This window comes from Rhea pennata, chromosome 18 (assembly GCF_028389875.1).
Source record: "Rhea pennata isolate bPtePen1 chromosome 18, bPtePen1.pri, whole genome shotgun sequence".
Taxonomy (NCBI): Eukaryota; Metazoa; Chordata; class Aves; order Rheiformes; family Rheidae; genus Rhea; species Rhea pennata.
In genome coordinates this window covers 2,492,110-2,506,124 of record NC_084680.1, presented here as the reverse complement: position 1 = coordinate 2,506,124, position 14,015 = coordinate 2,492,110, and the positions used below count along the sequence as shown (strand labels likewise).

Below are 14,015 nucleotides of genomic sequence, written 5' to 3'. Positions count from 1 at the left end.
CTCTTCTGGCTGTTTAGTGGCAAATGGAGTATTGCAACAGCAAGTTTATTTTGAGCAGTCACAGATTGTTCCCTCCTTGTAGTTGGTGGCTCAGGTAAGGCATTGCGTATGATTTCCTGCTTCTGTAATAAATGATGTGAGTATGATCTGCCCTCAACAGTTCTGCGAGGATAACGTTTAGTTCAGGAAATAGGGAAGATTTTTTTTGGTTGTTTTTTTACTAGATTACGTAATCCAGTGAATAATTCTAGTAATGTAGATGTTTTCATACTTTCTTTCCCGGACAAAATGCAATTGTGCCAGAAAAGGATCATTGTAATGGAATAACTGAAGCAATGCCAACAAGGGCATGCAGCTTTACCTGTCACAGAGGAGTTAAATCATACAAATCACTAGTACTGACGCATGCAAAGGAATATATTTCATGCCCTTGACCCCAGTGGAGCCATCACAGTTTACACCAGGTGACACATCTAGAGCCCTTAACAGCTCTCGCTGTGAGATCCTGTGGCTTGCTGTCACCTCTATTCCTCATTTTGAGGGAGGAACAGTGCACAAGCAGCTCCTATTCCTGCTTCATGAAGCTGTGAAGTTTCTGCTTAATTTCCATGCATCAAGGCCATTTCCTTGTATACTGTCTGTATCCACCTTGTTATGTCCCCCAATGTTTCTCAGCCTGCTCTTGCAGAGTAAGGTATGTGTCATCTCTCCCTACGTCTGTTGCCCCTTTTCCTAGTCATACTCGGTGAGGTGACCAGAGTCAGCCTAGAATGGTTTGGTGGGATGTCACCCTTGTGAGACAGAGCCTACTGCCTAAGCTTTGGCTGTGTGACGTCTATGTGTACATTTGAGTACATAGGGCAGCCCAGGCATCGTGAAGTGGGTTGGAGCAAAGTGGGCTCCTCTCCCCTGCTTATCAGGAAACCTTCATCCTTTTTCCTCACACTTTCTGCATAATTCTTCTCCTCCTGTTCTGACCAGCATCTACCCTTGTCATTAACTGGCATTCTCCCACTGCGGGCTGCATCTTGCCACCATCCTCAGCTTTCCAGACAGAGCCTAGGGAGACAGCGGCTCAGTTCAGTGTGTATGGTAGTGAAGCCTCCGTGGGAGTCTATAGAATCACTTGCATCAGCCCTGCAGGTAGCACCTTGTCTCAACACGCTCCTGAGCAGGCACACAGCGCAGGCATGTGTCGGTGTTGGAAGGACTGTGGTTGGGAGCACGTTCAGTCTGGACTGAGCAGTGATGTAGAGGAAACCATGCCTCCCAAAGCTCACTAGAAAACAGCTCAGGCCTCAGCATATCTTAAGGTCTTGTCAAGAGCTGCCCTAACTTGCACCTCTGTTGCAACCACCCCCGCTCCCAAGCTGTCCTCACAAAAAGGAATAGTTGGGAGAAACACCTTGACCATGCCTTTGGTGCTGGGCACTCCTTTAGAGGTAGCATCAAACCGGTTATGCTGAGTTTTGACCAAAGAGGATTTCCCCAGCATGGAGCGAATTCCCCAGCATGATAAGAATCATTCTATCATGTTCTGCTAACACACAAGGCAATAAGACCCCGCAGACCTCAGCTGTGTATGTTCAGGACAGCCTCTCCAGGGTGGAGAGCTCACTGGGGGACAAGGAGCACCTTCTGACGCTCTGAGCTCGTTAGCCGAGTTCACATCCACAGTGAGGCAGGCAGGAACGAGCTTTGGGCTGTGGACACAGCAGTCTCATGCCAAGTGACGAGGTCTGCTGTTGTGACCTTTAGCAAAGCTAAGTTCCCCTGTGAAAAGCACCTCAGTGCTGACCTCACTGCCACGTGGAAAGCATTTTAATTTCCCCCAGCATCTTTCATTAAAATGAAACCAGTCTGCCACTGTTTCTCCTTTCCAGCTACATCTCACTTCTACTTTCAGTTCTGAGCAGTCCCTCCTATGCTGCGAGCTGCCCCTCTAGGCTGGGATGAACAGCAGACAAGGTCACTTTGTGCACAGGTAAGCGGGCACTGCTTATTTTTCAAAGTGATCAAATGTGTTAACTTCTGAAGGCCTAGTCTCACTTGGAGATGGAGCTGGCTTGTCTCAGAATAGGCTGTGAAAGCTTTATGTGATGTGTACCTGGTCTAGTGCGTGCTGGCAGGCTGGGAGACAGCTTCTCTTAGCTGAGGAAGGTTTTTTGTTGGTGGTTTTTACAACTGAGAGTCGCATGCTGCCACTGAACATGACCAGCACTGGGAAGGAGCAGTGAGCCTGTGAGCAAATACGCTGTGAAGGCGAAATCTGCGCACAGGCCACCCTCCTGGCTTAGCCACCAGGCTTGGACCAGCCCCAACAGGGCGAGTACTTTTGGGTCCGTACCATTCCCTTTGCAGTTAGGCATGGGGACATCTCTCTTCTAAGAGCCAGAAGGAGACATTCAGCTTGTCTCAGTAAGATCGGCTGCTCTTAACCACTACCCAGCTGGGCTGTGTTGAATGAAGAACTCCATGAGCAAAAGGCTCAGTCTAGTGGTTTTTTTTTTCTTTTTTTCTTTTTTTTTACAACCACTTGAATTTCTTTCAGTGCCTTGTTTTGAAGGATCTGAGTATGGACCTAATGTGAGGTGAAAGGGAGGCAGCTCTGGTGCTATGGGAGTCCCACCAGTGATAGGAATGGGGTTGGGATCACCTTCTGTGAACAGCATGTGATCCAGAGCCCCGTCAGACCCGTGCGAAGCTTTCTGTTAGCGCAGATCTACTTTGCACCGCATCTGCGTGATTCCCAAACGACTTTGGAGTTCAGGCTGAGGCGGTGTCGGCTCGCGGTGTAGCCTAGGGATGGGGAAGGGAGGTGGGGCTCTCTTAAGTGAGTCCCTTTGATTTTGTGCCTCCGCTTCAGGGAAACAAAGTATGACTACAGCTCCCAAATTACTGCAGAGTAGTCAGCAACCTGTATGGTCCTGAGTAGCTGGGATCCAACAGTGGCAGCTTTGGCAGCCAAGGATGGATGGATGGAAGCACTGGGAATTACGTCCAATGAGACTACCCAAATACCAGTAGTGGGATGATGAGCATCACGAGTATCTTCTTCCTTAAGCTGGCCTCCACAAGGGAGCGGAGCAAGGAAACGGAGCCCTCAGTGTTCACTTTCCTTCTGCCTAGCTAGCGTTTCTCCGCTGAACAGTGCGGTGAGCCTGCAGCCGCCGGCTGTCCCTGTGCCGGCCCGGAGCGGCACCGGGGGCGGCTGTTCCCAGAAGGGCAGGGAGGGGAATTTCTGCCCCTGCGCTCTAGAGCTGAAGCTGGGGGTGGGCGAGGGAAGCGCTTCGGCAAGCAGGGGAGCTATGACTGGTTGGGACTTTTCAAACCCTTCCATGTCGTCCGAGTAGTGTATGTTTAAGAGCGGCGATTGAGACGTGTGGGGGTCGGAGCCAGTAGTAGGTTAGGGTCCCGCCCCTCCCCCCGGGTTGCAAGCCCCGTGAAGGGAGCGTGTGGGGGGAGTGACGGTGTGAGGGGGTGACGCTGGAGAAGGGGGGCTGAGAGGGGAGGGGTGATGGTGTGGGACAACCTTGTGAGCAGGAGGTGACAGCATGAGGGAAGGATGGCTGTGCGGGGTGATGGGCTGTGTGGGGTGACGGGGTGGGAGGGTGACGGGGTGGGGGAGGGAAGGATGGCTGTACGGGGTGCGGGGGTGACAGCATGAGGGAAGGATGGCTGTGCGGGGTGACGGGCTGTGTGGGGTGACGGGGTGGGGGGGTGACGGGGTGGGGGAGGGAAGGATGGCTGTACGGGGTGCGGGGGTGACAGCATGAGGGAAGGATGGCTGTGCGGGGTGACGGGCTGTGTGGGGTGACGGGGTGGGGGAGGGAAGGATGGCTGTACGGGGTGCAGGGGTGACAGCATGAGGGAAGGATGGCTATGTGGGGTGATGGGGTAGGGGGGTGTCGGGGTGGGGGAGGAAAGGATGGCTGTGCGGGGTGATGGGCTGTGCGGGGTGACGGGGTGGGAGAGGGAAGGATGGCTGTGCGGGGTGGGGGGCTGTGCGGGGTGACGGCGTGGGGGGTGACGGCGGGGGGAAGGGTGCGGGCTGTCGGCCCCGCCCCTCGGCCAGGCCCTCGCGGGCTGGGGGCGGGGCTGGGCTCCGGCAGGGCGGGGCCGGCGGCAGCAAGGGCGGGGCCGCCCCCACGTGGCCGGTGGGCGTGGCCGGGGGCTGCTTCCGGTGCGGGCGCGGACGGAGGTGCCGGTGAGTGCGGCGCGGCCCCGCCCCGGCGCCCCAGGCCCACCCTCGCGCCGCGCCGCGCCGCGCCGCGCCGCGCCGGCGGCGGAGGCCGCGGGAGCCGCGCGCCGCCTCGCCGGGGCTGGCGGGGGCGGCCGGGCCGCGCGGCGGGGGCGGCCCCGGGCCGGGCGGGCCTCGAGCGGGGAGTTTCCGGAGCGGGCGCGGAGGCCCGGCCGCCGCCGGGGCCGGGGCCGCCCCCTCGTTGGCCCCGGGCCGGCGGAGCGGCGCGCCGGGGCTGAGCCGTTCCTGCCCGGTTTTGTGGTCGAAGCCGGGCCGCGCGCGGCGAGGCGCCGCCGGGTGCGGGCGGAGGGGGGCCGGGACTCCCCGAGGCGCGGGTGGGCTGGTCCGGGGCCGGCTGCTGCCCGCGTGCCGCACCGAGTTGGGCCCGGGGGATGCGCCTTGCCTGGGCCTCCGGCGCTTCTGGCTCGAAGGAGGGTTTTGCCCTCGGCCGCCTTCGTGTCAGGTCTGCGTCGCGTGACGAGCCCTTTGCTCTTGTGCTTTTCTGCGCCTCGTTGCTTGTTCCAGTTATCCCCTCGTTGCCTCCCGGCCTGCTTGAACTTGGAGAAGTTCTCACCTGCAAGGGTGGAACCATGTCCCGGAGAGCTGGTGGGATCTCCATTGGCGGAGACTCCTAAAACTTGACTGGCCCTGGCTCAGGGAAACCCTGTCTGACTTAGAGGCTAGACTTGCTTTGAGCAGGAGGCTGAAGACGATGACATCCAGAGATCCTTCCAGCCTAAGTGTTAGTACATTAAAAACCTGCTTGTGTACATGCAGCAGGGAAATAGTGACACTCGCTCCGGTTGTATGCTACAGATTGCTGACACAGCTGTTGGTACGTAGGTGCCTGTAGCAGCAGAGGCCCTTTAGCAGACACAGCAGCAAGGCTGCCTGCATGCCGATGCGCGGGATTTGGCTGTGGGTAGTGAACTTCAATGCTGTTCCAGCCCTCCCTGTTTTAGGGTCGCTTGATTGACGTGCTGGTGGCCCTGCAGCTTTAACGACTCCTGGGATAGGCAAAAGTCTAATATTACCTGAGACGTAAAATACTTGGAGCTGAGTGAAGCTCACTGCTTTTTCAGTTGCGTTATTTTAAAGGAACTATCTGGATGTGCTTTCTTACATGTTTTAGACTGCTCTGGGGTGTAGTTGCAGTGCACAAAGGCAGGAAACACATGTTTAGGCCATCATAAGTAGCAAAAGCAAATGGATCTCCTCCCACCCTTTCGTATTAGCTTTGTGATTTGTTTCTACCTTTTACATCTTTATTTTCTAGTCCTTTAGAGAGCCCCATGCACCTTTTGTCAGTAACTAATTCTGGCCCTACAGCTGCTTGTGTAGAGTCTCCCTGGGACTCACGTGAACTGCTGGGTCTGCGTAGAGTTACAGTCCTTTTTGACAACTGTCAGATACGAAAACACATGGTAGTGTTAACTGACAGAAATGAAAGTACGTGGCAGTAGGCTGTGGCTACCTTACTTGGTGCCTATGGGTTTCTGCTGCATGGAGGTGCCTTATTTATGTTTGATGAGTTCAGCTTTAGAATAGTATTTTTCTTGGTTTGGGGCTGGAAGCTTTGATTTCTTTGAATAGTCTGTGTCTCAAGTAACTTGGATGGGAGATTTTAATGAGACCTGCTCACCCTGTCCTGGATTTAATTCTAGAGTTAACTGTGACAGGGTTCCCCCCCCCCTGGTATTTCTGACTATAGTAGTCTCATGATTTAGGTTGATGTTTACCTATGATGTTGGGTTTTGGGTGCCAGTGTAGCATGCTGTGACTAGTACAGTTCATGTGGAAAAATTATCATCACCTAGATGTAATTAAACAGGGAAATATTTTTATTTTTCAGGCTTTTGAGATACAGCCGGGATTTTTGGCTCCCATGGCAGCAGCAAACTCTACTCCGCCTGGCTCTTTGGATCTAAACCAGCCTGGATTTTCAAGGGAGATACTGGGCACTAAATTGGAGGTCAAATACCTCTGTTCAGAGTGTAAGAATATATTGAGGAGGCCATTTCAAGCTCAGTGTGGACATCGCTACTGTTCCTATTGTCTGAAGAAAATTATAAGGTAACTTGTGCCTTCAGGCTGAAAACAAAATGATTAAAAGCAAGTGGAAGCAAAAAAGAAGATAAGTCTTATTTTCAGTGGCTTCTCAGTAAGGCTGTGTTTTATTTTGGAGATTCACCATCAGGTCCTCTTTAAGGGATTGTGTAATCTCTGCCTTGCTTGTGTTATTCTGTGAGTTGCTTCAAAGTCCACTTTTCTGGAATATCCTGGATTGTTTTTGCAGTTTGGTTCACAATCCAGATAGATCACCTGATCTTTCAAGTCATTTTAACAGCTGTTGAAGGAATTTGCTCCTAAAAGTACTTGTATAGTTGTCAGGCCAAAATGTGAGAAATTTACATGGATTCTGGCTTTCAGAAGAAATTACTTGTGTTTTAACTCACTCCTGCCTTTAAGTGAGGGAAGTTGAACAGAACGATTAATCACGAGAAGAAAAAAATTAGAATTAGAAATGGATGTCAAGATGCACATGAGCAGAGGTTCTATGTGGTGTTCTAAAAATATTTTTTAAAAATCCTTTAGTTTTACAGAGTTATCAGCTGTTTCATTGTAGCTGAATCATGAACTAGTATGTTGTCATCTCCTGCTATTGTTTGATTATTATTTTTCTGTCTGCTAGTTCTGGACCTCAAAAATGTGCCATCTGTATTCAGGAGGGAATATATGAAGAAGGAATTTCTATTTTAGAAACAAGCTCAGTAAGTAAAAGCTGATTTTGAAAAATAAAAACAAACCCACTGATACCACTTCCAGTTTTTGTGTAAAAACGCAAGCTCTGAGATTCCCTTATTCTTAGGAAACATTCTTAGTAACAGTAGCAAAAGCTATGATTAAGGTGGTGGTAGACTCCCCAACTTCTAATATCCGGGTGATGTTAATATAGAGGTGGCCTATTTAAACACCGTAATAAAGATTTGTTTGCCATTAGCACACCTCTGAGGATGTGGCAAGTGTTTTGGGAGGAGTCTTTTTTTAAGAATGGCTCATCAAGAGACTGGACTAGAACTGCAACTCCACAATAACTTATGTGGTTTAACTGTGTGGTGTGTTTTTTTTTTTTTCCCTCCCCCCGCCCCCTCTATTCCAGGCTTTCCCAGACAATGCAGCTCGTCGGGAGGTAGAAAGTCTACCTGCCATCTGTATTAATGATGGCTGCACTTGGAAGGGGACTATTAAAGAGTATGAGGTAAAGATCAAAGCAAGGCTTTCAACGTCTTTGCGCTTTTTCTTTCCTTTTTGTTTGTATGATGGTAGGGAAAGTCTAGACAGTTTCAATTGTCCATGCTGACACTGGCAGTGATGGTGGGAGGTTTCACCTCTGCGTGCTTCATTGTAAGCATGGCCTTCCTGGAGCTTGCAGAGATTTATTGACTGAGCCGGGTTTGTTGACTCTGCTAAAATTCTTTTAGCCTGGCTGATGCTCTGAAGTTTGGTTGTGATCTTGGGTGCCAACCACATAACTGGTGGTGAAAACCGGTCACCCCATCTCAAACTCCTTTCTGCTATAAAAGATGTAAGCAAACTGTCAAGAAACTGTGCTGTGCAATTAGATTGTTGCAAAGTTTGCTGTGTTATGTGAACCTAAAACCTGCTTCAGAGCCATGAATCTGGGGAAAGTGGCCTCTTTCCAGGCAGCAGCTCTCACAGCTACCAGGCCATGTGGTAGCTGCAGAATGAGGGCAGTGGGGTGGGGCATTCACTGACAGGCCACAGATCACTCCAAGGTGTCTGTGCCACAAGACTGATGGACAGGACAGCTTTTCTATGCTTCCTCTTCTTAAGGAGCCCATCAGCTCTTTAATCTAGGCCTCCTTCAGTCTTTACCTGTCCCAGAGCATTTGATTCTTAGTGTATATATGGCTAACAGGCCTCATGAGAGAAATGTGTTCTCCCTTAGAATTGTAGTGCCTGAGATTTGTTTGCCATTAGTTCACCTCTGAAGATATGATAGAGCAAGTGGTTGCCTACATGAGGCGTACTTCCCAGCAGGTAAATTCTCCTGTGGAGATTTGCATTGTTAAAATGCAGTTGGGAACAAATGCAAGTTCGCTTGAGAAGTTTTGCTGCTCCTGAGGGTCGCTTTGTCATCCATCTCGGAACAGAAGACCGACCAAGTGAAGGGACTGAAATATGAGGGATAAATTCCCTCTTCCCCTCTGCCCCCGATGTTTTCCCTAGATTCTGATCTAAATCCTGTGGCTCCTGGACCTTTGTTAGTAACCAGGATTAACCTCGGCCTATCCAGTATAACATTTGGATTCTATATGCAGTGCTGTTGCAGGTTGGTGGGAAGAAACAACACAGCTGTGGATCATGTCTGATCTTTCTGCTGAGATTGCTGAGCATGTTAGCAGAGATCGTTCTGCACCTATGCTTCCTTGTCCTGTTCTCTAAAGGCTTCAGCATCTCTATGCTAGAGTTTTAGTCCAAAGATAAGTGGAAGTAAGATGCTAAACATGTCTCCTGCTTTGAAACCCTCGTTCTTAGCTCCATGAGTGGCTTTTGGTGTGAATGTGTGACTGAATACGTATCAAATTAAAAAGTTATGGTTACTGAAAGGTTTCCAGTGAAGAGAATTCTAGAGTAGCATTTCAGGGTACAGTGTGCTTCACTGAGGTTCCAGATTCGAACTGTGGGGTTGGTGCCTGCAGATTCCTTGGCACACGCTTCAGTTTGTGCTGTATGACCAGTGATGTTAGCACACAAGACTCGTACTTGCTGCAGTCTTCAAGATGGTGACTGTAGTAACTGAGCTTATCTCCATTAGACTAAACCAAATTATATTTGTCAGCAGCTTACAATGCTATTGGCAGGGTGCTGTGGTTGATGAGCTCTTAAGAACTTCAGTTCTCCTGGATTTCAAAAAACCCCTTGAGGAGTAGTTCCTGCAAGGCTCAACAGAAACCATCAGCTGCTAAAGGCCCCCTCTGTGTGATCTTACAAGTGTCCAAATGCAGACTTTGGCCCGGCTGGTGCTTGGATTAGCAGTTTCAAAGAGCCTCAAGCTGTCATGGGATAAATCTCCTTTCCTGCAAGGCTGCAAGTGTGTGTGTGGCACTTTGGGATTTTAGGCAGAACTGTTTAAAAATCTCTGAACTGATTAGATGGCCTCCTTTTTTATTCTCCACCTAATCTTCAAAACGTTCTGGTAGGTATTTTGCTAAAATAAAGTACATTTTGGAGAGGTGCTGCTCCAGAGTCTTTAGGCTGCAGATCTGCAGCACTGAATTTGGCTATCAGAATTTTTGCTAGTCTTAAGGCAGTCTTCTGTGACTTAAAGGAGAACAGGAATTTCTTAGCAGTACAAGCTGGTTTATTCTAGGAGAGAGCTTTGTGTCTCCGATGTAGTATGCGTGGCATTCAGTGCTAATGAGGGTAATGTTATTTTGTGCCCTCTTAGGAAAAACTCATTCTTGACTGGGAACTGGTGGGAGGAGACAGGGTCTGGCTTGTGTTATCTCTCATCCCAGCTGTCTCCAAAACAGCTGTGGAATTTAATCAGGCCTGGCCATCCTCATATGGTCCACAGTTTAAGAGATGGTATGTGTGGCTGGGCAGGATTGATGAAAGGAGGTATCAGATGAATGTATTCACCCAGAGCCTCCCCTGCTTACTGTGTCCTCATGTTAAACAGTGCTTTACAAGGCAGATTTGTTAGTTGTGCATTGCTTTGGTGTCACAGCTCTACTATACGGCTTGCCTTGTGCAGTACTGTTCAATTTGTAGCCTGCAATGTGTGTAACGTCCTGCAGCAGCTCAGTGCTCCCACCATGGAAAGTCCCTTGCTGTGCTATTTCCGACAGGACACGGAAAGTCCCTAAAAGCTAAAACATTGTTTGTTCATTTAAGAGTTGTGCAGTGTTCATATTGACACACACTCATTTGGCTGCTATCCACTTAAAAATCAAGAGATATTGTCATTTCTGGCTTGCTAATCTTATTAGGGTATGGGCAAGAGTAAAAACTGTTCTGCAACCGAAAAGCTCTAGCCCTTCAATCTTAAATAATAATAAAAAAAAGAAAGATCTCAGTTTTGCTTTCTGGTCAGCCTTACCAAAGTTCAAGTCTCAAGGGGACATGCAAAACGGAAAGAGTGAAATCTCCTTGGACTTGATTTGCACTTCTGCTCAAAGCTGTGTGAAGTGTACAAAATAAAGTGCTTAGAACGTATGGGTTTGTAAATGTATTTTTATGACTTTTGATGCAGTAGTGTATGTGTAGTGCCATTTAGATAAAGTATTTTATGATGGGATGGGAGGATTTTTCCTTTTCTGTAGCCTCTTCTCGTATAGAGGTTTCTTGATCAGTCTGACTGAATGCACATGTACAAAAGCAAACTGTGGTAAGGAGGCTTTATATTCAGGTGGAAAATCTGAGAAGAGTTGAAGAATCTAAAACTAGCCTAACAGAGCAAGAGAAAAGATGAAGAAAACAAGTCCTGTGATAACCAGGTAGAGGGATTTGGGAGACTCATATAAATACTTGTATGGGTGGTGGAGGTCTTAAACACTTTGGTTCCTCAGCACTGAAACATTTTCCTTTTCTTGCATTGCAGTACCTTCAATTCCCCATGTCTATCTTCTGTTATATCAAAATATCCTCAGCTCTCATATGTTTTTTATTTATGCCTTCTATGTCATCAGCTCCTTTTATTTGCCTCCCAACCCACAGTGCAGTACCCTCACATTCATGGCTTCTGCTTACTCTCAGTTTGATGGCTGATGGCTACCAGCCACTACTGTCACCCAAGCCAAGCAAGGTTTTGTTCTGCCTCTGTTGGGTCAGCTAAACAAATGCCTTCAGTAGCTGCAGATCATGCAGGCCTGACCTGGGGAGGTAGCTAAGACATTGCCTGTTAGATCCACCATAAGTTCTTGGCAATATAATAGATCTTCCCTCCCTCTTGCCCTTGGAGTCTTTAACTGGAATTGGAATGGAAAAAGAGGGGCTGCAAAGAGATGTCTATGTAGTCAGTATTTTCGTTTTTTTTTTTGCCACAAATAGAGTTTTGTCAATGCCCTGTTCATCTTGAGGACTACAAAAATTATTTGAGAAATAACAAAATGAAATTCTTCTGCAGGATCTAAACTTGTAATCCTGTAAATAATATTTAAGCTGTGAGAGGAAGAGAAAGTAGTATGGAAGGTTTGGGGTTTTTTTTGCTGTTAAGTTAGATGAGTTCAGCTAATGAGATTAAATGACTGTCATCTATGGTGATAACCTATTCTAATCAAAATTGAAGGGGATGTGTTTTGCTGGTAGCCAGTTGTCACTCTGGCTTTGAAAAATTCCTTTAACAAAAACCTAAAAGACCATGCGGGATGCAAAACTCAGAACTTCAGTAATACTACTCCAAAGTTCAGTGTGGTGGAGAGTACACCTGCAGACCCTTCTGGACTTACGTGGCTTCGTGTGACTAGGAGGAAAAAGTGACTTGGGCAATTTTTTCCTACCCTGTGATCCTACAGATCTCTGGGAGATGATCCAGAAGACCTACTACACTTTGTGCAGAGCAAACTTTCCCTCTTCAAAAATGTGTTATTGGGCTCCAGGACCCACAAGAGTCTCCTGTTTCATGATGCTTCACATGATTTCCTTTTTCCAGCTATATTCCTAATTGTTTTTGGTGACTTTTGTCTTAGGCTAAAGACTTCAGCTTCAGGCTTTTGCCTATTGCTTAGAACGGAGCTGCTGGTCTTTGCAGCTTCACCTAGCTTGTCTTGACTCTTTGAAATGTAGTTTTGTATGTCTTATAGCACCGTTGTCTGTGTGAGATACAGCATTTCAAGCTTTGTGGCAAGCATACTTGTTGATGTCGTACTAGGGAGACCGGAGTTCTCTTAAAATCAGGAACAGCATTTATTGCCTTTCTCTGAGGGATTTGGCTCCAGGTTGTGGTATGGAATTGAAATACCGTTTGCAGACAGCTCCAGTCTGATCATCATTATACCCAGAGATCGATCTCCTTTCTTTGGAGAGGGTATGTTTGTTACAATATCCTGCACTTGCACATAAAGAGGACCGAAAGGAATTTCTGCTTTGGAAAGAAGAATCTGATCCATCTTTACTTTCCAGATCTGGAGCTGAGATCAACAAACAAAAGTTGGCTTCCCTTTTCAGTCCTTGAATTACAGTTTATGTAGCTGGCTGCCTAGATGCTAGCTTGTTTCCTGTCCAACGTGCATTGTGGGAGGTAAGCCACAGGGAGTGCCAGAAAATGTGTGTGGGAGGGGGTTGGAAAGCCCCAGCTGTAGAGGGTCTGCTCTTAGTACTTGGTTCTAAAACAGGTCAGTGTTATTGTGGTGGCCCACCTAATCAACAGCCTAAGCATCTGCCCCTTTGAAAATGTAAAGCTGTAACTTGCTAACTTCAAAGTTCAAATTAGTGATGTGTTGCTTTTAAGCCTTGATGAAAACCCCTTTGAAAATCTAGTTTGCACACAGAACTTTGGAAGTTTTGAGGCAACATTTCACTATCAGCGAGGAATTTGCTGGACTCTAGATAGTAGGCAGGTGCCAAACCTATGATCACATGCACTCACTTATGTAAAATCCCACTGAAGTAAAGAGACACTTTCAATTCTTTTGACAAGCTAAGGAGATCAGATTTAAAAGAAATTAAGCTGTTCACCACAGGCTTGATTTCCTCAGTATGTGAAAGGTTTCTGTCCCAGTTATGATTTTTGTCTCATCTCTCCTCTTCTGAATGCCTGTGCTGTTCTTAGTCTAATGCTGTGACGACCCTTCTGTGTAAGGCCCACACCTTCACACCTCCGGGTCACAGCCTTGGCTGACTCACCTCTGTGAAGTCTGGCTCTGCCTGGCTTTGCTCACCACCATCTTTGGGCCATAAACTATAACCTGTATCAACAACTTCCTTTTTAATGTTAAAGTCAAGCTAACTCTTAAGAAGTGTCGGCATAAGGTTGTCCATTTCGATCTAAGTGATTAAGATGAAGCTTTGCATGCTGATGAAAACTTCCCTTAAAGGAAGGGAGATCTTTTCACTAACTCTGTCCTGCAAATTGGTTGGCACAGTCAATGTTTTTAGCACACTTAAAGCACATCTGTCAATACTGTAGTTCATGCTGCTAATAATAGTGCTTGGCTGCCAGAAATAAGTATCAGACTAATTCAAATCACAATTTTATAAACGTACAGATGCCTGGTGGCATTAATGTGATGTTATGATTGGACTTTACTTCCCAGTGATTGAGTTTGTGACCTGATTGGATAGTCCCTTCCATCTTGTTCCCTTGTTCATGGGACTGATTGCAACTGTTAACTGCAGCCTACAAGGTTTGAGGAGCTGATTGTTGGGTCAGAAATTTGTAATTCCTTTGAATGTCCCTTAAGAGTCAAACAGTTGTGTACTAAGACTCAATATATTCCAGTGTAGCATTTTTAACTTTTTGTTGCAAAATCAAGCTGACCGTACCTGAAGCAGGGGTGGCAATGATGCAAGGGCTGCAGCTAGTTGAATGTGGCTGACAACTTTCTACATGGCCTAGGCCAGCATGTGCTCCTTTGGCCCAAGAGCAAGTTCTTCTGCTGAGGCCAAGTCGAGTTCAGTCTAAGGCTTTTATTCCAAAACTCAAATGTTCTGGGAATTCATCCCCACAACCAATTCAGACTAGAATCTTCCCAAAAAAATGATTCCTCTGGGATGGTGGAGATCATAAAACACACAAGAATTTGGAGAA

The 14,015-nt window shown here is 47.7% G+C and overlaps 1 protein-coding gene across 7 annotated transcripts in view; it reads left to right on the top strand.

Annotated features, from left to right (window-relative positions):
- The first annotated feature begins 1,921 nt into the window (after positions 1 to 1,921).
- Positions 1,922 to 14,015, top strand: part of TRAF2 (TNF receptor associated factor 2) — a 29,459-nt gene continuing 17,365 nt past the window's right edge. The window contains exons 1-4 of one of the 7 annotated variants that reach the window (XM_062591136.1): positions 1,922 to 1,984; positions 6,093 to 6,313; positions 6,933 to 7,011; positions 7,401 to 7,499. In XM_062591136.1, the coding sequence (XP_062447120.1) occupies positions 1,925 to 1,984; positions 6,093 to 6,313; positions 6,933 to 7,011; positions 7,401 to 7,499 (459 nt within the window). In that variant the 5' untranslated portion in view covers positions 1,922 to 1,924. Of the gene's footprint in view, positions 1,985 to 4,171; positions 4,208 to 4,563; positions 4,983 to 5,003; positions 5,076 to 5,669; positions 5,690 to 6,092; positions 6,314 to 6,932; positions 7,012 to 7,400; positions 7,500 to 14,015 lie in introns of those variants that run through there. The other 6 variants (XM_062591143.1, XM_062591141.1, XM_062591139.1 and 3 more) reach the window with 6 other exon arrangements.